The sequence below is a fragment of the Monopterus albus genome, unplaced genomic scaffold (genome assembly GCF_001952655.1).
Source record: "Monopterus albus unplaced genomic scaffold, M_albus_1.0 scaffold173.1, whole genome shotgun sequence".
NCBI classification, from domain to species: domain Eukaryota; kingdom Metazoa; phylum Chordata; class Actinopteri; order Synbranchiformes; family Synbranchidae; genus Monopterus; species Monopterus albus.
Window position 1 is genome coordinate 1,063,379 of NW_018128053.1, and position 21,129 is coordinate 1,084,507.

Genomic DNA, 21,129 nt, shown 5'->3' on the forward strand with positions numbered 1-21,129 from the left:
TTCTCACAGTGTTATATTTTGTCCTCTGTCTATAGGAACGGGGAAAGATCGGCGTGATCTTCAACGTGGGAACGGACGACATAACCATTGAGGAGAGTGCGGTGATGGTGAGCGACGGCAAATACCATGTGGTGCGATTCACACGTAGCGGTGGTAATGCCACACTGCAGGTGGACAATCAGCCCGTCATCGAACGTTTCCCCTCAGGTAGGAACAGGGGTCTGAATTTGTGGACTGGGGGAGGGAGGATTTATAAGTGTTGGATTAGAACCTTTGCATTTAGAATTCTCAGATAAACTGCATAAGCACAGTGGAGAGAGAAGGAGCGAGCATTGGGAAATAAATATTATACAATAATTGAGCCTCAAAATGAATGTCTTTCTTTAATTTGTCAAATAATCTGTAAGGGTTCTTGTTTATTTATCATAACATTAATATTCAGGTGTTATTTGAGCTGATTAAGTCAGGTTCTGATCTAAAAGGCAGAAAGAGCCAAGCAGCCTTCTTCAGGCAAGCCATCTCCAAATCCAGCTCTGCAGTTAGTCTACCGCTGTGGCACTGTGAAAGTCAGTGTTGTATTGAGGCCAGCACAGTGGGAATATGCCAGTCAGGTATGGTTGGTAAACATGGGTTTGTGGGCAGGATAAAGAGGGAGGACACTTTACACTGGAAAGGTATCCAGAGGGGTTTATAAGTCACGCCTCGGCTCAAAGATTAACAGAGATGCAAAATCATTACAGACTCTGAATGGGGACAAACACCCAATGAGTCAATGCTGGGAGGGTGCTAATTCACCCGCTTGTTGTTTAACCATAATCATGGTATTGTATTTTGGCCTGAATTTCATGAGGCTATTTTGGTCATGCTGAAGCTCTCACTTTATTTCTCTCTCCATTGTGTTTCCTCTTTGTTCATGGTTGTTCAAAGGAAGACATTTTGTGTTCCCGAAATCAGGAGTTTGGAATTGGTAAACACCAGGCTGAGCCAGGCCACTGTTAGGCATTAATAATCACATGGAAAACTAACCATCTGAAGACTAAAACAGGAGTTTGACAAAGAATTAGGTTCTGGTACATTCAAATATGTGCAAACAGTTATTCTGACGTTTGATGCTCTACACTGATACTGTCCAACTTGTAAGTCTCCAAGTCAATGTGTTCCATATTCATTGTCTAAAAGCACTGTCTATGTTTGGTCATTGTTTCAAACAGCAGGGAGAGTGCAGCTAATGTGGCCATGATATTTACTCTAGTTGACATATAGAGCAATGGGACTGTGACATTCTCTGTCACAGCAGTGATCCCATATTTTGCGGCTTTGTTTTGGCATTCAGAACAGCGTATTCTCTTGTTCATCCATCAGCACAGCGAGGCTGGACTGAGGGGCATGCGTCTCAGCCAGAAGAGGAAGTGCCCTGTGACAGTGCACTCTTTTCAGTTGTTATTATGATGGAAATGTAGCCCTTTTCACTACAGCACATGCTCCAAAGAGGAGCCGTCTAACAATAGTGCTAACCGCTTAGAAAATAACAGCGGAGCAGCCTGTTAAACTGTCAACAGCCAAATCTGTTTTGTTTCATCCGGAAACATTAATGGACACTCCATATTATTTTTCTTCCACCCCTCCTTGCTGCTGCAGTTGTCTTTATTAAACATTTTTTTCCTTTTCCTCTGCTGATCAAGAATTAAATCTGAAGATTTAGGTGGTTATGGGGAATAAGAGAAGGCTGTGTGTGTGTGGTGGGGGGGGGGGGGTTTAACTTTGGTTTGATAGCTAGATACACTCAAGCTATTTTTGAGTGCCTGCTTTGATGACACTCCCTATGAAGGGAGTCATCATCGTGTGGTGGGGACGCTTTCTGGGTATACAGAGATGTTACAAATTAGGAATGCAAAACTTTGAGTGAGTCTAAGGCACATGGCACAAAAGGGCGGGGAAAACATATGAGAGAAAGTGAGTGAGGGATTGAGGGGGAAACTTAGAGCCAAGAGGTATCAAGAGGTATGTAAAGAGAGAAAAAAAGAGTGTTTTGGAGAAAGGAGAAAGAAAAAGGGTGGAGTTCCCTTGTTGAAACATTTTCCTGTAACCCAGATTGGAGAGTTAGTGTTCTTATGATTCGCTCAACAGGACAACAGATACTCTGAACAAATTCAAACCCACTTTATGTTTTTGATGTTTATATCATTGCCATGTTGTCCCAATGAAACGATGAAAACGTTTTAAAATGTCAGTGTAGCTAGATTCACAGAAGAAGCTGTCACAAAACATGCCTCCAGTGAGGCATTTTAAGTTTAGTGTAGTTTCCAGTATAATCTCCTTCAAAGGGATTGGTGTGACCCACATCAGGTCGTCTCGCTGGGATGTTATTGCAGTTTTGAGCCATGTCTAATGCCTTATGCAAACAGAATTATATGTGGGATTTCCCTTCCCAAAGCCCATGGCCTCAGAAAAGTAAAAGTTCCCAGAAAAGGCAAGGAAACCTGCCCTCTTACACAAGAACGACAGTGACAGGTTGCCGTTGCGTATCTTATTCTGACCCGCATATATTTGGGCACTGTATAATTAGGGCCTCAGTCCAAACATTTGTTAGGATCAGAGGTGTTTACAATGCTTTCTGTACGAAGCCTCCATTTCCTTGCCAGCAGCGTGCTGATAAACAGAAGGCCATTGCAAGGTGATGATTTGGAGAGACAGGATGTTGTCAGCAAACATGGTTGTCACAGGTCAGGCACATTCAACAGCAAAGCAACACATCTCCTGATGTCCCATGAATTGATGTTTGTAGTCCTCAGGGAGTGTGTTTGTGCGTGGTGGGGGGGTATGTCTGATTCTGTGTGTGACAGGGCACACATCTATCTGCTTGCATGACACAGTGCATAGCATGTGTCATGCTTTTTTTGTATGTCTCTGTGTGCACAATTATGCATTTGATGGACAGGGAACAGACAAAACTTGTCAGAGGAGCAACCGGCCAGCTAATCCAGTGTGTCAGGCGTCCCCAGTGGGTTCCACAGCAACAGTTACTGGCCCGTCCCACCTACCACATTCCCAAAATGGCAGGCTGGCTCAATAAAAACAGCCTTGTGTCACACTGAGCGCCTGAACCTAGCCACAGATAAACAGGCAGATGTTAGCAGTAGTGCCATACGGACAGTAATTGTACCATTTCATACCCGATTCCCTTTATTTACTGCTCATCTGTTGTAAGAAAGGCACCACACTAGATGTCGCTAATCATTTAGTCTGCATTTTTACCATTTTATATAACTGTCTTAAGGAGGTGCATCATGGGTTCTTAGCTTCTGTCATACATGATTTCTCAGAGAACATTAAAGTTGCTTTTGAGAGACAAAATAACACATTTTTCCCTGTACAAATGAAAAGATAAATTCAAGATGAATAAAAAAAAAAAAAAAAAAAAAAACAAACTAACTAACATACCAAGTTGAATCCACAGGGATTTGCTTCTATAGTCTTACTTGGCATTGTATGACCAGTAGCATATGTTGGCTGAGGTCAGGTAATGTTAGCTAACTCTAAATAAGTATTTTGTCATGAGGTTTATGTCAGTTACAGTCACTTTGCAAATGTTTATTTCTGTTGCTGTTAGCATTATATTTCACAAGTGGGGGTAGGGGCAACAGTGGCAAAGGAAGTAGACAGGGTCCGTAGGGTCAATGGTTCGATCCCCGGCTTCTCCTGTCCACATTTTGAAGTGTCCTTGAGCAAAACACTGAACTGCTAGTTGCTTCTAGTGATGACACCAGCGTGTGAATGTGTGAGCATTTGTGTGTGCAAATGGGTGAAGGGGAAGTGCTGTAAAGTGCTTTGAGTGCACTACAGTGCATAGAAAAGCATTATATACCGTTTACAAAGGTAGGCTACCTAAGGTTTGCTAACATCAGTAAACACTGTTCATACTGGACTGACAAAACCCAAGAGTGTATTAAATTAAATAATGGTGCTTTTTATTGCTAAGTAATTCAATTTTTCATACGTATTTTTCAAAAGTTACATAGTCTGGACTTAATGATTTCAGTAAAGTATCTATAACACCAATATTAAATGCACATTCAGTTCATTTCTATCCCACCAGAGTCAGAGTAGGAGAAGGTAAGCACTACAAGGGAGTATGTATTCCATAGTGGTGAAGAGAGGTGTGTTTGTGCTTTTGGATGTGTATATACAGCATGTCAGTGTGAAGTGTGTGTGACTGAATTCATTTTTGTCTTGATGTGTGTCTTTATATAGTTTATGTAGTTATAATTTTGTGTGAGTGTACAGTATGGAGGTGGCTGTGTCTGACTCCCCCCTCATCTCATCACCTTCTCTCCTTGTGAATAACTTCACATTAAAGCTTTTTGTCATCACAGTAATTCACCACAGTAAATTATGACATTACAATAAGAAGGGGGCTTCTGGAAAAATCCTTTCATTTCCTGTGGGTTTATAACACACTTGGCATTTGGACTTCATTGCGGCACCCCCTGAGCTTTGGATAATCATTATACATTTTACAGCTGTAGTTACATTGTCACCCTTGCAGTGTATTGGCTGGGATTACCATAGTTTGCCTCATAACCGTATCATTGTGACCAGTGAGGGAGCACAGTGCCCTGCCTTTCTCCCACACTTACTATTTCTTTTTCACTTGCCAGTATTTACAGGCAGTAGCTGTACTATAAAGCTGTCACTTTGCTTTACATTTGGATTGGGCTGCAGCTGAGCAGAATTAAACAGAGGAAGTGGCAGAGGGGGGTGGTAGTGCATGGATAGAGTGGTTGACAGCAGGAGACACTGAGGGGAGGAAATGCAGTAGTACTCTACAGCAAAGTGCTGGGGATGCATCACTGGAAAATGATAGACTGAGGGCAAAGAAGAATGAAGTGATGCAAAATGCAGAGACAGAGAAGTAGAGGCTGGGTGGAAGAAGTAAGGTGAGATCCAATATGGATACGGGAAGCTACCTGCTGTCACTGCTGTGATGGATGAGGCTTCATGTGTTACTGAGTAATAGTTGCTTTACTAATTGGATTGCCTCACTGCTGGGAAGATTACACATAGCCTGTATAGCATGATGCAGCATACACAGGCACATACACACACTATGTAGCATTGTACATGAGCCAGGAATAATTTTATAACAAACATCCAAGTTACCTGCTACTTGAAATGCACTCAGATGCAATATTATTGATTTTATGGAGACCGCACTGCTTGATACAGATCATAAAGGACAGCAAAAGAAGGAGCAAAGACAAAACTACAAAGAGAAACCTCTTGTTATTCCTTTTATACATTTTCTAAGACATTTAAAGGAACTGTTCAACAAGAAGAGGGACATGGATTCACAGAAGTGAGCATTTCTTTGTGCCAGCAAGGTCAGCCCCAGTTCATTTGACTGAGCAGTTGGGGTGCTTGTACTCCTTAGATAAACGGTCTCAGAAAAGAGACAATGAAGCTCTCAGTGGCATGCTTTCCTTCTTTGCTAAATCTTTTTGCCATTGTCTTTGTGTCCCCATGGTTTCTGGATATCCATCTTGGTCTTCGCAACCTCCGCACTCAGAGGAAAAGAAAACAAGCATGAATAAGCAAGGAAGACAGAGATAATGTGAGGAAGGGAAGTCGAGCCAGCCCAGAGGACCTGCTTCCCTCTACCCTTACTGAAAACTAATACTGTATGAAGGCACTCAGTAGTGTCAGTTAAAATGCTCAAGGTTGGGGGAGAGCAACAGGATTAGGACAGGAGAGAGGTGCACTCTATACAAGACAACACAGTCAGACAAATGGCCGGAGGCACATGGACTTGAGCTGAGCATGGACTAGATTTCACTTCAGTAGCTCAAGCCTGAAAGCAAAGCAGCACCCAAGCGGCCCTGTGTGACTTTGATGGTCCACTGAGCTGGATGAGGATGAGAGATAAGTGTGTGGGCTGATGCATTGTTAGCGTGGCATCTTGTCCATCTTTAGTATTATGTTGTTTGTGAGGAGCAGCTCTATAAACTGCAAGCAAGGCTCATTTATCTGTTAATGATGCTAAAGGTAATTACAGTATGCACTGCTGAGGCACCACCAGGCGACTCATCTCCCGATTCATCATTACAGCCTGCAGAGGTCCACATACCAGGCAGCAGTAGACAGTAACTAAGAACATTTATTTAAATGTTGTAATAAAGCCTAACTTGAGGGTACTTTCATTTGGTTTGAATATTTACATTATAGAAGCACGGGGGAAACATAAATGAGTAGTATCTCTATTTTCAACTACTTCTGAATGTGCTCCACTGCTGTTAAATTAGAAATATTAATCTTTTTACTCCATTACATTTTAACACACAGAGGATATGCTTCCAAAACAAAAAGAAAACCAATCTTTGCTAATTCTGAAAACAAAACTATTCAAAATTGGTTGTTGATTGGCAATGTATGAATTTTGCTTGGAAATGACTGAACTTTGTCAAATTACAGAGGGAAAGATCTCTGAGTACAGCCAGAAAAACCTGTGGTGAATCAAATGGCAAAACTACAGCGTTCACTTTTGATACAACAAGCTTCTTAGTTGAAACATGAGGCTGGTTTAGTCTCTCAGGCCATACAAGCCACACATTTTTCATTTAAACTTTTAAAGTACTCTTGAAGAAAAAGAAACTCAAATTTCTAACAGAGCTGTCTGAGCCTCCTCCCAGAGGACATCTCCTCAAAGAGAGGAGGCGCTAGCTGAAAACCAATGATCAAAGTCCTTTGGTGAAGCTGACCTTTGTAAACTGAACAGAGGGGGGTGGCCAGTAATTTTAGATGCAGACTTAACTATTCTTCCTAATGCACATCTTTCAACACTGGTCAACCCACCAAGCGAAACTGTGATAAGTGAGCACTTTTTTTTTTTTTTTAGTTTGTCACTTTTTGCACATCAGCATAAAATGTAAATGGAAAACTCTGTTAAAACCTAAAGCGAATCCGCTCTTTTAAAGGTCATATTAGAATTCGGCTACTCAAAATCCATGAATATTAGTACATTTCAATACATAAGAAGAAAACTTCTTAAAATAGTAGATTGGTGTTAGGTAAATGGTCATTTTATGGATTTAACTAGGATTATTAGGATTAATGTAGTTAAAATAAGCTCTAATATAATTTTTATACAACACTCAGTTGGTATAATATAAGGACCATCCCTCAGTATAAGGCAGTACCGTTCAGCATGATCTAAAACCTCAAAATTGACCATTAAGTTGAACTAGGGCTAAGGCTGCAAATAATGATTTTCATTATTGATTAATTATTAATTCTTAATTAATCGATTAATAATTTTTCACTCTAGGATTAATATAGTGAAATGTGTCCAGCATAATTTCTCAAGGCCCTACAACAGAGAAAAGTATTGATTCCTCTCTGGATTAACTAGTTGATCAATTGGCTATTGTTTCGGCTTTATACTGAACATTAGAACCTTCGTAAAGGTGGTGTTAAATAAGAGCCCGATTTGTTAGACAGAATTTTTGTACCTGATAAACTGGCACCTCAAAGTAAAACTCTCTGCAAATGGTCACTGAGGATTCTAAGTACTTCAGTAGTTCTGCTTTTGATACTTGGCTACATCTAAATACTTTATACTTATGCATTTTACTTAATTTTAGGACAAAAGACTTTTACTTAAAACTCCATCCACTGTGAACAATGGGATTACTGTTTCAGATGTACTACTGATACCATGAGGCAGGTCAGGGATCCTTTTAAACCCTTATTGACTAAATTAATACATAAATTAAACATGGTCATTAATCCGTTAAAGTTATTAGTGAAGTGGAGTTTTTAAGGTCACACTCGAGTTTAATGGCACCCTTGGGCAATGGCTAGTGCTCTCAGGCCATTGATCAGATGCATAACTGACATTTGCCATTGTTTGGATTTTATTTAACTCATCATTATATTCCATAAAGTACAGCACAGAAAAAGTAAGAGGCAGTTAGTCAGTCAGCTTAGCCACTTTTTACTGATGACAGTTTCCCCTTATTCTCCAGCTCTTACTGAGCCTCTGGTGTTATGAGCTCCCTTCTTATTGGCTCTTGCACAGTTTGCAGGTATCTCCAATTATTGGCCAAGATGATGGAGCGTGAGAGAGAGAGAGAGAGAGAGGACTGAGAAATAATAAAGAAAGTAATGGTGAAGAAAGAGAAAAAGATTAAGACACGGCTAAGTAGTGCAGAGCCGGAGAGTGAAAAGATTGCTTTGAGTAATTAACACACGCGCTTGCATGAATTGTCTATTATTTATTCAATACAATACTACTATGGCCCTCTGTGCTTGCTGGTGTTCTTGTGCTGTTCATCTGATTGTTGTGATGAGGAATTATAAATCATAGGAATCAGTAATACATACTCTTAGCTGTGCAAGCTGTCATGCATCAAACATAAGATGTGTAATATGGTTAACTTAAAAGAGAAGCTCAGACTTTTTTGGTAAACTAAGCTATAACCATGTCTCAGAAGACAAAATTGCCTATAGAAGCATTGTTTCTACAGAAATAGAAGTGCGCTGCCTGTCTCGTTATTCTGATAAAATTCCACACGGCAGCAATTAAAATAGGCTGCTATTTAAATCTTGCACCATATGCAGCTGTTGGTTTTTCTTTGCTCAGAAATATGTTCCCATTTGAATACCTATGTTAATGTGGTCAAATACACACACATACATATGTGTGTATATATATATATATACATACATACACGGGTGGACCACCCAGGTAGGATCTATGTCAAGGGCTAGGTATATAAACCTCTTATGTAAATTTCTTAATATGTTGTTTTCTTAGGACAAGTTGTTTACTGACCGACTTCTTTCAAGAATTTGCTAAAACCATATATTCCTTGGTTTTAGGGCAGTTATCTGACAGAATTGACACCCTAGAAAATTACTTAAATGTCTGTTTCAGTATCTATTTAACCGTTTTCAGTATCTATTTAACCACACTGGTAGACTTTACCACTTTTTAAAGAAAACGTTGCTTTAAGAGACAGTTCAAAATGACTTGATAAGATGAAGATGTGTGCAGAGATGCATGAGGTAGCGCAAGGTTACATTATATGGGGCAGTGGTTTCTTCTTCCCATCTGCTCTCAAAGACACCCAGTGGATATGGGAGCAATCCATCTAAAGTTACCTAATGAAAAACAGAATGAGGCTAGGTAGACAGAGGTTTCAGTGAGAGGGGGGGAAGTGCTTGATGGTTGATGGCCAATTGTCTCCAATGTAATCTCCATTCTTGTGGATGGGTTTTCAGTGTGGGTGTCCTGTACAAGGGCATTTGGCTGCCCGCAGAACTACATTATATATAGTTGACTCTTTGGAGAGTCTTGACACACACACATTCATGTGAGGTCACAGAGATACACACATATGCACTGATATGTGTGGAAACAGAGAGCAAGACAGAACAGCGTGTGATTCATATGTGGGATTATCAGCACACTAAAGTCAAGCTGTCCCAGACAGACATCGAAACAGAAACTCTACATTCCCAGCATGCTGCACAGGTCTGTCGCCTGTCCTCCACCTTGCTTTGTCTCCCTGAGGTGCCAGTCTTTCAGTGCACCCGTACCCTGCCCCTTGCACAGCAGCTGTGATGACTACCCACGATGGGCCCTGTCATGTCTTAATCCATCTGATGCTCCAGGCACCAAACATGAGGTTGAAGAGAAGGAAAGACAGGTTTCTGGATCTAGAGAATCCAGAGAGGACAGTCTGAGCCTCAGGCGGTCCAGAACCGCAGGCATGTCAGCTGGACAAACATACATGGCTAGTGTGGATAAATAATCATACTGTTAGTCGTCATGTAACTCGACTGTTGCCACTGGTGTCCATTAGTCAAGGTTGGCTTTTAAAAAGAAAATGTACACCTTAGATCCACTATTTGATTTACTCATTTTTCTCTCACTTGTATATCAGATTACTTTGAGTGCTAGATCTGATAGCAATGCTTCACTGTCTATCATACCAAGCAAAGGGAATAGTCTTGGGAGCAGTGCAAGTGCGATAATGGTGATGAGGGGAAAAGAGAAGGGCCCAGCTGTTTAGTCTGTCACCACATTCTCATGCAGAGCAGGATTCAACTGTTGGGGAGAGGAGGGAATAGGGAAAACTTTCATTGCTTCATGTAGAATTACTTATTTCTCTATGGATCCAGACAAATATATGCAAACACATGAGTAGGACATGGAGGAATTTTCGATTTTCTGATACTGTGGTGCAGATGACACAAAAACTCGTCCAATAGAACTTTATGCCATTATTTTTTCCTGCATCTAAACATACTTTTTTTACTCGGTTATATGCACAGTGGTCACTGATTCCACTGTTTTCTTTCTAGTGTCCATCTGTTTGTTTAAAGTAGATACACAAAACCATCCTTAGATTCCTGTTTTGTCTTGGATGTTGATGAGGATGTCACTCACTCCTGTTTCCAGGGAAAGAATATACACAGGTGTGCATACTGCACACACACTTCACTCATAGCATGTATTATTTCCCAGTTATACACTTAGTCAGACTCTGTGTAGTAATGGATGACAATGCCCCTGTTACAATGCACCATTTTTAATCTTCTAGTACTAAACTTGCTGTGTTACCAGGCAGTGAAGAAGGATGGGGGGATAAAATGAGGTGAAGGTAAACAAAACAAAAGGAGGGAATTAAGGGAACAGATGTGAAAAAAATGGGAACAGGAAAGGGGTAAGAAACAATTGACAGAAACACATTTTGGAAAAAAGGAACAGGGAAACAAAGCCTGGAGGAAAAATGACTGGATTGGGAGACAAGAAGGAGGGTGTTATGGTGCAAGGAAAGAATGGGGTATGGAAGGAATTAGGGAGTAAGAACTCAAAAGGAAGGTAAGAATGAGGAATGAAGTGTGGATGAATGATCGTTAGAGAACAAGGGAACAAAAAGCAGAGAAGATTGGTTAAAGAGGAAGTAGGAAGGAATAAATGACTGAGTAGGACAAGGAAAAGGGATTAATGAAAGAATGGAAGCAGTATAGAAATGGAAAGGCTCAGAGGAAAAGGAGGGTGAAATTATTAGTTTCCTGATTGCAGTGTCTGACAGCTGCCACTAGAGGGAGAACTCCATCTCTCGATTTGATAGTTCTTATCAACAGCCTTTGCATGATAACATAGATCCTTCATGGGATTAAGTTACTGGAAGTGGCTGCCTCAGTGTGATTCACACAAGAGCATTAGAAGAGGGAGGAGATTTAGTCAGGATTTGGGGAACGAGATAGCAGATGCAGCAGTAGGAGGAGAACATACATACATGCACAAGATTGATTCATCTCACTAAAGACTACTGCCTCCCACTATTTGCCTTTTGCTCCATTATTATTTTATCACCTTTTTGCAACAACTGCCTCACCACCACCACACCTATCTCGTTCTGCCATCGTTCCCCTTACTCTCTCATTGTGTTGCCAGCAGCATCTGTCTCTCCTCCCCTAATTCAGTGATTGTTACAGAGTGGCCATGCCATTTCTTAAATGGGGTCGTGAGTGTGCCACACTATAACTGCTGCACTGCCTTTCCAGACAGCATAGTAGTACCTAGCTAATGTTTAGTGCTAGGTGAACACATGCATATAATTGGTCACACTAAAATGCTGCAATTCAGTTTTTTTGTTAATTTAGAGCAGGTTGCTGCTATTACAGATAAGAAAAGTACAGTATGTTGCTTTATATGTGTGTGTGTGTGTGTGTGTGTATCTGTAGTCAGAGGTAAACCACCAATGAAATGAGATTCTGTCTTTAAAATGTAGGTTTCACATCACTGAAAACTACTAGAAATATTTTTAAAACTTCTAGATTTTTTAGACCCCCTGTAGGGTTAATTGAGGCTTTATTGCAAGTAATAAAAAGCATAATTACTGGCAATTACACATTCTAGAAAGATAAAAACAGCCATTAACAATTTATGTGCTTCATCCTATCTGTCACTTCCTAAGTCAGTTCACACCCACGTGAACACACGGAGCTTCAAGTGCGGTTTCTGAATGACACTGAGTCATATGCTGCGTTGGAACCACCTACCCATACATGCTCATCCTGCTTCTTCATCTACCTGCCTCTGTCACTCATTCCTGCCTTCTTCCTTTTACTACCTTTCTTTCTCATCTTTGTTCACATTATCTTTTTCATCGTGGGCATCTTCCTCATGCTCAAACTGTGTATGTTCATATACAGTAACCTCAGTTACTGTGTGATCCATTATTGGGCAGGGCAGTGTGAGCAGAGAGACCCCTGGGGAGTGAAAGCGGGTACTGCAGAACTGAGAGTTGGTTTCTTTAAGATCACTCCAGCAGCACGAAGTAGTCTGGGGAGCATAATCAAAGTATGCTAGTTAGGATGCAGGATATACATCAGAGTACCTCTGCGTGCTGTTTAAACTATGGTTCCAAACACTCCCTCACTTTCTGACTTGCTGTAGATAATTTCAGCAGTGTTTGTCAAGCCCAGTGGCTCTTCAGCATTTCATATCACAAAACCAGTAAAACAGCTGGGCCCAAACTCTAATTTGCTTAGGCTGTGTTTTCAGAGACTCTTAAGATAATGTTCAGTGGTGATTTAGGGCAAAAGCACAGCTTCAGTTCATTACAAAAACATCCACTGTACTTTACCACACTAGTGTATTTGGGCTCACTTTGGTTCACAGAATCAGGAGAAAGTAGTAGTAACTCATAAGTTGATTGATTTTTCTGAGTTCAATGGTGCTTGGAGTTGTAGGGGGTGATTAAGTACGCTTCAAACATGGGCTGCATGAATTGACCACTCCCTCAGTGCTGAATGATATCACCATGTATGTAGCTAGTGACACGTTTGATTCAATTTCTCAGACACAGAGACAATCAAATTGGATAATTGCCCATGTATTATAGTTATAATAGTGTAATCTAGGACCTCTCTGGAATTTTTTCTCTCCTAGTTCTCTCATTTTAGCGTTTAATCTGCAGAGATTGCTGTTTGACATAGACAATAACTCCTAATTAAGCCTCTGACATTGCCACCACATTAGACTTCATCAAGCCCCCAGCCAGACACCATCAGGCCTCATCCCCCCGAATTCCAGCTCCATCTCTGTTGACAGTGTTGGGAAATGTAGGTAACATGACCCCAAGGTTGAATGAAGAGAAGTTGAAGGGATAATAAGTTTGTACAGCTGCTCTGAAACTTTGCTGACATGCTGATGAAGTGATGCTAATTGCCAAGTGCTACTGAGAAGTGCTCAATTACAGGATAAGGCAAAAACCTGAGAAAAACAGAGTGCTGATAGTTTCAGTAATCCTTTTCACTTTAGTTCAAGTAGAAGAATTGGATTCAAAGTGAAGGTGTGCTCCACGGGCAGCATGCCATCGTGTTGTCAGATTTGGGGAGGTGGTAATTTGGTAATCAGTGACTCTTTGTGTGCATTGGGAACTAAGATGTGTCTTCCTTGAAACAACCATGAAATGTGTTTTAGTTCTGTGTGATTATCTCATGGTTATGTGAAGTAACAGTGTTTTATTGCTGACAATGAAATGTCTTTTTTCTGCTTTATTCATCCACAGTGTAGTAATTCTGTTGTTCACTGATTCCTGGATCTGTGTTATTCTAGCTTAATTTACTTCATTACTGTTAATGCATTTCTAAAGGTTATTCTCTTTGCGTATAGCAGTACATTAGCACTACAAATGTAATCGTACTATATCTAAATAATTCATAAATCTGTTTAACTTGCTAGTACTTTTAAAAATCATTTAAACTGAATGTAACTAGAATGCTGTTAACTCTAATCAAACAAACCAGCCCAAAAACACATCCTCAAGTTCTTCCTGTCCTAACTAAAGCTGATTTAAAGTACATAACTTGCTAAACATTTGCCATGTTGCCCTTCTAACTTCTAACCTTTCAACTTCCAGATTTTTTTGTAACCTTTCTTAATTTGTCTTCTCCAAATTTCTTAAAGGGAACTTTGATAATGAGCGCCTGGCTATTGCTAGACAAAGAATCCCATACCGACTCGGTCGGGTAGTTGACGAGTGGCTACTCGACAAAGGTAATAAAATCCCTTTAACTCCACTAATGATCTAACCGCCTAACCTACCGTTAACCACCACTCTGGAGGAGGTGCAGTGCCACAAGGGTGATGTGATTTGGCTCTTTAACAGAATTGTCGGTCCCCTATAATCCACTGCTTAGATTTAACATGCCTAATAATGATTGGCTAATACAGTATATAACAGTTATTCTCAATTGGTACCTGAAAAACAACCAGGAAATCAGGCACTGTTGGAAGATATATTATTTTCTATCAAACATTTGCCATATTTACCTACTAGCACACCCAGCTGAAGCTGTTCATCATGTAATAACTGGCATTTGAAAAAGATTACAGCATATAGTTTTTAACAATGACCATTCTCTAATATTAGGTGGACAAATATTCAAGGGACCACATCCAAAGCACCTTAAAGTGGTGCTGCATCTCTTCAGAGAATTAACCCCCAATTAACCCAACATAACCCCCTAAAAACCTGACCACATGTTTATATGTATATATAAATAGCCTATTGATTCCGTTTGCCTCCTTCTTGTCTTTGTTGGCTGAATGTGAACTTTATGAAAACATAAAAAACATGAATTTCTTACTGAATTTTCAAGAAAAAAAGGACCCCTCCCCCCCCCGAAAGTCACTAAAAGTTAAAGGGACTCTTGAAGCGTTTGTTCAATAATCAGTCCACATTCATTGCAGCATGTGGACGCCATTTTTCTGCCCAACATTATGCATCACTAGTGTCGAATGTGGTTCTTTAACCCTTTGAGTGCTAAATGTCCCGACCTCTTTGTCTGTCTTGTGCCATATGTTTGTGCTGCTGAAGGTGGTTGATTCTTCACAAAGAGAGGAATAGAGAGAATACAATTAAACAGAAAGATAGATTGTGTTGAAGCAAAAAGCACCACAGACATTTATGTTTTATGCACTTGTGAAGTCTGATAGTTTAAAATCAAGAAGGAAGATAATAGCACATTGACTTCCATTTAGCATAATAAAACCAAATGTACTGTATAAGGATAAGAACTTTTACTAATGGATGTTTTACTGTAGGTTATCAATGTCCAAAGTTTTCAGATTTTACAATAAGGTTTGCATTAGCTTTTCTTTTTTACATGACAGATGTATTGTGATGATCAGGAAATAAGAGTTTCAAGCATTATCCAATTAGCTTTAGGTGCCCCTTTGAAATGGTATTGGGAATAATAACACATGCAAGGATGAATTCAGAAGATAAAACTTTGTAAAATGAAGTATTCATGCAACAAACAAGATAAATGAAGCGCTTGCATATTTAATTCATGGAAACAAAACTATTCTTGCATTCATCTCCAGTTCCTATAAACTGACTGTTCTCAGGGAATTCACTTCAGCTGAGGGTAGTTGGGACACAAATAAGAATTAAACACCCTTGGGAGATGAAAATTGAATAACTGGATCAATAAAAATGACTTGCCCACTAATGAAATAATTTGAAATGGAATGGGCTTAAAACTGGATGTATTATTCTCTTTATTCTTTAGTTTGGAAGAAGTGATTAAAATGAGAGCATTGAGAAGAAGCAGGAATACAAATTAAAAAAATAATCCTCATCAAACCTAAAATGAGGTATGTTGTCGTGCAAGGTTGCCTATTTGTTTATTTGACAGGATTGGATATGTTAAAGAAATGTTATACACATGCTGTGGTTGAAGAGGCAAATTAGTTTTGGAAAATCATTACTAAGATGACATAAAGGACATAATAGTCTAGATAATGAGGGGATTAGTGGACATTTCCAAGCTCAAAGGGTTAAAGCAGTTTGTTGCTTTGATAAGGAAGCGACTAGATCCGAAATCTAAGAAACTTCAAAGCAGAATCTAACCACCTAACAGCAAATCAAACTCCACCCACACTAACTGCTGAGGGCTTCTCTAATGACTCCCCATCTTCCATTGATAGTTTGGCAACGATTTGTCACGTTTTCCTGCTTTGTGCTGCTGGTGACAAATTCAGAGAGCCCTCAGTTATAACCTTGTTATAAATGATGTTTAACATTTGAACGCAATTGGACCTGGATATCAGTATTTGGAAGAACTTGGACTGGTTGGAGCGATCACTCGGGACAAAAAACTAAATAAAAAACTAACTAAGTTCTAACTACTACTAAAAGGCAACAAAATACAAAAATCTCCCAAGTGGCTACTTCCCCTTGTCTGCACTTCCATGAAATCCAAAACTCAGAGGGTTAAAACAAAGCACATAACTGAACACCAAATTCAGACGCATGACGCACCTGCTCTGGAAGAAAGGTCCCTTTAACATTTATTGTTTTCACCACTCAGGAAATGGAAAATGTTTTGAATATTCTGTGAATGGTATGTGTGTGTGTGTGTGTGTTTTATTATGGACTGATGTGGTAAACAGCCTGGATCATTCATCCTATAATAGATGTCTTATTATGGTCCAGGTTGTATTACCAGTATGGGGTTTTGGTCTCTAATCTTGGGTGGTCTGGTGGTTTTATTACATCTGTGCCTCAAAAGGTCTTAACATGCTTCAGAGTCCACAAACCAATCAGCCTCGTGGGTCTCCTCTCCAACAGCTTTTAAGGTTTCATCAATTCAGTAAAATTCAATGTAGCATGAAAAACTTAATCTTTCAGATCTCGTTGGAACTAATCGCTCGCAGTAATTCTCACAAATCAGTATTTTGGTCACATCAGGGTATAATGGAAGTCACTGGAGCCGGCAGTGTCCTAGAGGAGAGCTGTGCTGTGGCGCTGCATCTCATTCCGAAGCCCTTATCCCATCTCCCCTACTGCGTGAGGCAGATCAGAGTGAGCATATCTGGCCAACTTTGTGCCTGCTGACTAAATCCAAAAGGGCAACCATTACCGGAAGCCAATGGAGGATAAAAATCTTGAGTTCCAGAAGTTTTCCCAGCTCTGTCTGAGCCAAAATTTACTCCAATTTGTCAACTTATTCTTGTCTTTCTCTCCTTGTCATCACAGGTTTTCTCATTTTTATTTACCCTTCCCACCCCTCACTCAGCTTTAATCCACCTCTTTTTTCTCTGCCTGTCTTCCTCAAAAGCTTGGCAAGACCCCCTACATCAATGTAGCCTTTTCCTAGAAACAGTAATAATGTGTTTCAGCTTCTTGTTCTCATCAGGGAGCCCCACTGGAAAATACAAATTAAGAATAACCAGCAAGAATCAATGTCCCTTAGTTGTTACTTTAGCAGATGAGCAAGGAAATGAATAAAGCTCCCTGAGAGAATTGGAGCTTTACATCTTTTTCTGGCAAGGAGTCTATCCCTGTGGAGCTCCCCAACAGCGTGGCGATCAAGCTCTGACTTGAGCTACATCTGTGCTGGGATGAGGAGAAAGGAGGAATACCAGGACATCGGGTCTCTGTGGCCTAAAAGCAAAGCTGAAGAACTAGGTTTAATGTTCAGTGTTTAATGATCTGGTGTGAGCTCCCCCACTCCCTAATCGAAAGCAGTCAAGTCCTCCCACTTGGTGTGGGGCCAGAGCCCCAATCAAAATCTCTAGGCCAGGCACTGATCCAGATCAGCTGTTCATGATTCTGGCTTCATTTCAGAGATTCTCTCTGATCATGACACAGTCAACAGAGACCAAATCCATCTGAGTCTGTCTTTCAGCACCCTCATGATGAGCTTTGTGTCCTGCTGAGTTACTATCTTGTTTTCTCATTTGATCTCTCTGTGTTATTATGGCCATATTTGAGTAAAGTCGGGGGGAAATCATATGAATTTTAACGTGTTTGCTCATGAACAAAAAAAGCGGCTGCAAGAAAGCAGTTCTGTAGCTGAAAAGATGGGACACTTTGCTGTTATTTCATGGTCTCCTACCATGTAATGGCCTAAAACACCACAGTCACAGTTGGAGTGAATAAAAAGAAAGGGGACTGTCTCTAGCTAACCACTGTGCTCTCTCTGTCTTCGTCTCTCTCCCTCAACAGTATCACTTGTTTAAGATCCACATAAAGATACAGGATCAGAGATAGAGCCACATCTGATTAATTCCACTGCTCTCTCCAGTGTGCTGATGATTCACCGTCACAATCTCTGCACCCTCAGCTGCCTTCAAGGACCTCAGTGCCCCACAGTGCCTCACAAGGCTTTAAGTCCAACTTCATGCTGCATTTGGCCCTTCATCTCCATTGTCAAACACAATTAATGCACAGTGTTTTACCCAAACCAGCCCAACTCCTGAGGAGTGGAAAAGCAAAATGCTCTTAATTACCAAAGAGAGCCTTGCGCCGAGAAGATAACATGGGAACACTTCATAATCGACTTTGTCAGCATCCCACCCCACCTCCTTGTGTGCTAGTCTTCTTCTGCTTTCTCCCTCCTCATTGTCTTTTTTCTTTAGAGAGGAAAGTGAAAATAAGCGGAGTTCTTGTTTGTTGATACACATGCTAGAATTTCTGCTGGGACATGAAGGATTTGTGAACGTGCAAACAGTCCAGTGTTATGTTGTGCACATCACAAAACAGTCTGTTGGCAGAAGTCAATTCTGGGCCATCCCTCCCACCCTGAAACTGAGCTAACAGAACACAATTCAGATAAAATTCTCTTGCAACCATATGGCATCCCTCCTCTCTGTGAGATAACAGAACAAGAAGGAGGATGAGAGAGGTGTAATGATGACGGTGGTGAGAGAAAGCTGCCTCTCTCTCCTGCTGCAGTCCTTTTCATATACCCTGAACATGGGTACACTGAGATCATTCTTTCCTTTCCTTTCACCTCCACGTCCCTCACTTTCTCTCCAGTCTCCCTTTTCTTTCCTCCATCCACCACCTCCTCCGCAGAAGGGGAAAGGCTATGCCTGGTGAGAGCACAGTATTAGGCCTGGCCTCCTCTCCACCTTACACCTACATTCTGGGGGTTGTAGCCGACATACATCCATTATTTCACAGCCCCCGACAAGCAATCTGTGCATTAACAAGCCGAGCATGGCCCAGGCCCAGCCCACTCCTCAGCTTGGCTCGGCTCAACTAGTAATTACCATTCATCTGAGATGAGATGTTTCTCTCTCTGTTTAGAAAAATGCACCATCCTCCTTGAGGAAGGTGGTGCATCAATGCAAAGCTGCTACTGGAAATTTGCTAGTACTAAAACAGCTTTTAGGGCAGTTTACAGTACCAGGAACGCAGGAATTGATGCTTTTTACATATACAGCGACAGAATAGATAGAATTGTTAGTATGAGCTGTTATAGCCACCATGACTGAAGAGACAAAGAAAAGAAGGCCAAACATTTTCAAAAGCCAAAGCAACTCTCAGTAAAACCAAACAGAGCTAAAAGGAGAAATAACATCTTTTATCATTCTGGCTTATGGCTGTGAGCATGTCAGTGCACGCAGGCTAGTAGCTTGCTCATAAGCAAGCATGCATATTAAGCAGCCTATGACTTTATCCGACAATATATGGGGCTGTGTGGCAGCCACCACTTAGTCTTGTTTATTTCTATTGTTTTAAAAACAGGAAACATTTACAAATATCAGAGAAGCTACAGTTATCTTAAAATTACTTTTCTTAATAATTTTTTCCTCAACAAACATTTATTCACATCTGGTAAAGACTACACACCACACTTCCCGTCCCAATGCTATACCACACTGTCTGTCTTTTCACTCCGGGCCATTTTCACCCTCATTTGTACAAAATTCGAAGAAATTACACCTTTTACACTTTTGCCCCCACTGTGTTTTTCCACTTCGCTGGTCAGTACTGTTTTGGCTGGTAACCCACAATGCTTTGAGAAGCAGCTCAAAAATATGAATCTGAGAAAGCCTGGCATTGCTTCAGAGGAAAAACTGTCTGTGTACATCTACAGTTTACAGTAGCAAGTTTGGGTCTGCTGACTTTTGTTTTGTTTTCCAAATGCTGAGCATTTGGCTAACCTTGGAATTCATTCACAAATACCCACTTCTTTTACATGAGCATCTTTTCTGGTCAGACAGCACGTGTCAGAAACGGCGCGCGTAATGCGGCCGAAAAGTGTTGTGAACTCAATTAAATGGCCAGACGAGGAAGTGTAAAACAAAACCGTCTCTTTATTAAGAGAACTAAAACTAAACAAAAACCATACAAGACACGGTGGAAACACAAAAACTCATGGTCTGTATCGGTCCCAGGTCAGAGCCAGCAAACACGTACATCCAGGGGAATCCAAAGTGCGTAGTCCGAAGGGAAAGTCCGATAAGCCGATACACATAAGCAGTCTGAGATAAGAGGGCGAGGCAGAACAGAGTAATACAATAAAACAGTCCGAGTCAGAAACACAAATACCAAAAACCGAATATAGTGCTGGAAAGTCAGAGCTGGGGTCTAGAACAATCTGGCAGCATCCTTGTGGGAGGACGCTGCCTAAATAGAGGTGTAAACAGGTGCACATAATAACGAAGCAGGTGAAACTAATGTGAGTGATGAAGAACGTAAAAAGACCGAAACTAAGGTGAAACAAAAACAGGAAATAATGTCAAAATAAAAGCCGGACAGGAAGCAACGGAACTGAATCGTGACAAGCAAGGATGCATTGAGACATACAGTGGGAAGTTATGGCCTCATACTACAGGGTGGGCCACAGAAAAGTAGCCCACCTCCAAAACAGTCCACTTGCTTGTTCATACTATCGCCAGAGGTTGGCTACTTTTCTGTGGCCCACCCTGTATCACAAGTACATACTATAAAATGTAAGGCTAACGATGTGATTAGTTGCAATTGAAAATAAGAATGGAAAGCTGGAGGTGACACCCCAGTCATTCCGTGTCCTCTACATGATAACCACTTCAGTGCATTTTTCCTCTGTACAGTTTTACTGTTTGTCTCACTACCTCACTTCTCTTCCTTGTGCTTCTTTCTTACCATTTTAGTCACATGTATTACTCGTGAACAAGACCCCAAGATACTTGAACTCCTCCACTTGAGGCAGGAACTCTCCACCAACCGGAAGGGAACAAGCCACCCTTTTCCGACTGAGAACCATGGCCTCGGATTTGGAGGTGCTGATTCTCCTCCCAGCTGCTTCACACTCGGCTGCAAACCGCCC

The 21,129-nt window shown here is 40.8% G+C and overlaps 1 protein-coding gene across 8 annotated transcripts in view; it reads left to right on the forward strand.

The window, feature by feature from the left end:
- nrxn2b (neurexin 2b) overlaps positions 1–21,129 on the forward strand; it is a 711,574-nt gene that overhangs the window by 666,487 nt on the left and 23,958 nt on the right. For 7 of the 8 annotated variants that reach the window (XM_020616301.1, XM_020616300.1, XM_020616305.1 and 4 more), the window contains 2 exons: positions 36–207; positions 13,985–14,074. In XM_020616301.1, coding sequence (XP_020471957.1) covers positions 36–207; positions 13,985–14,074 — 262 coding nt within the window. The remainder of the gene's footprint in view (positions 1–35; positions 208–13,984; positions 14,075–21,129) is intronic. The other variant, XM_020616308.1, reaches the window with a different exon arrangement.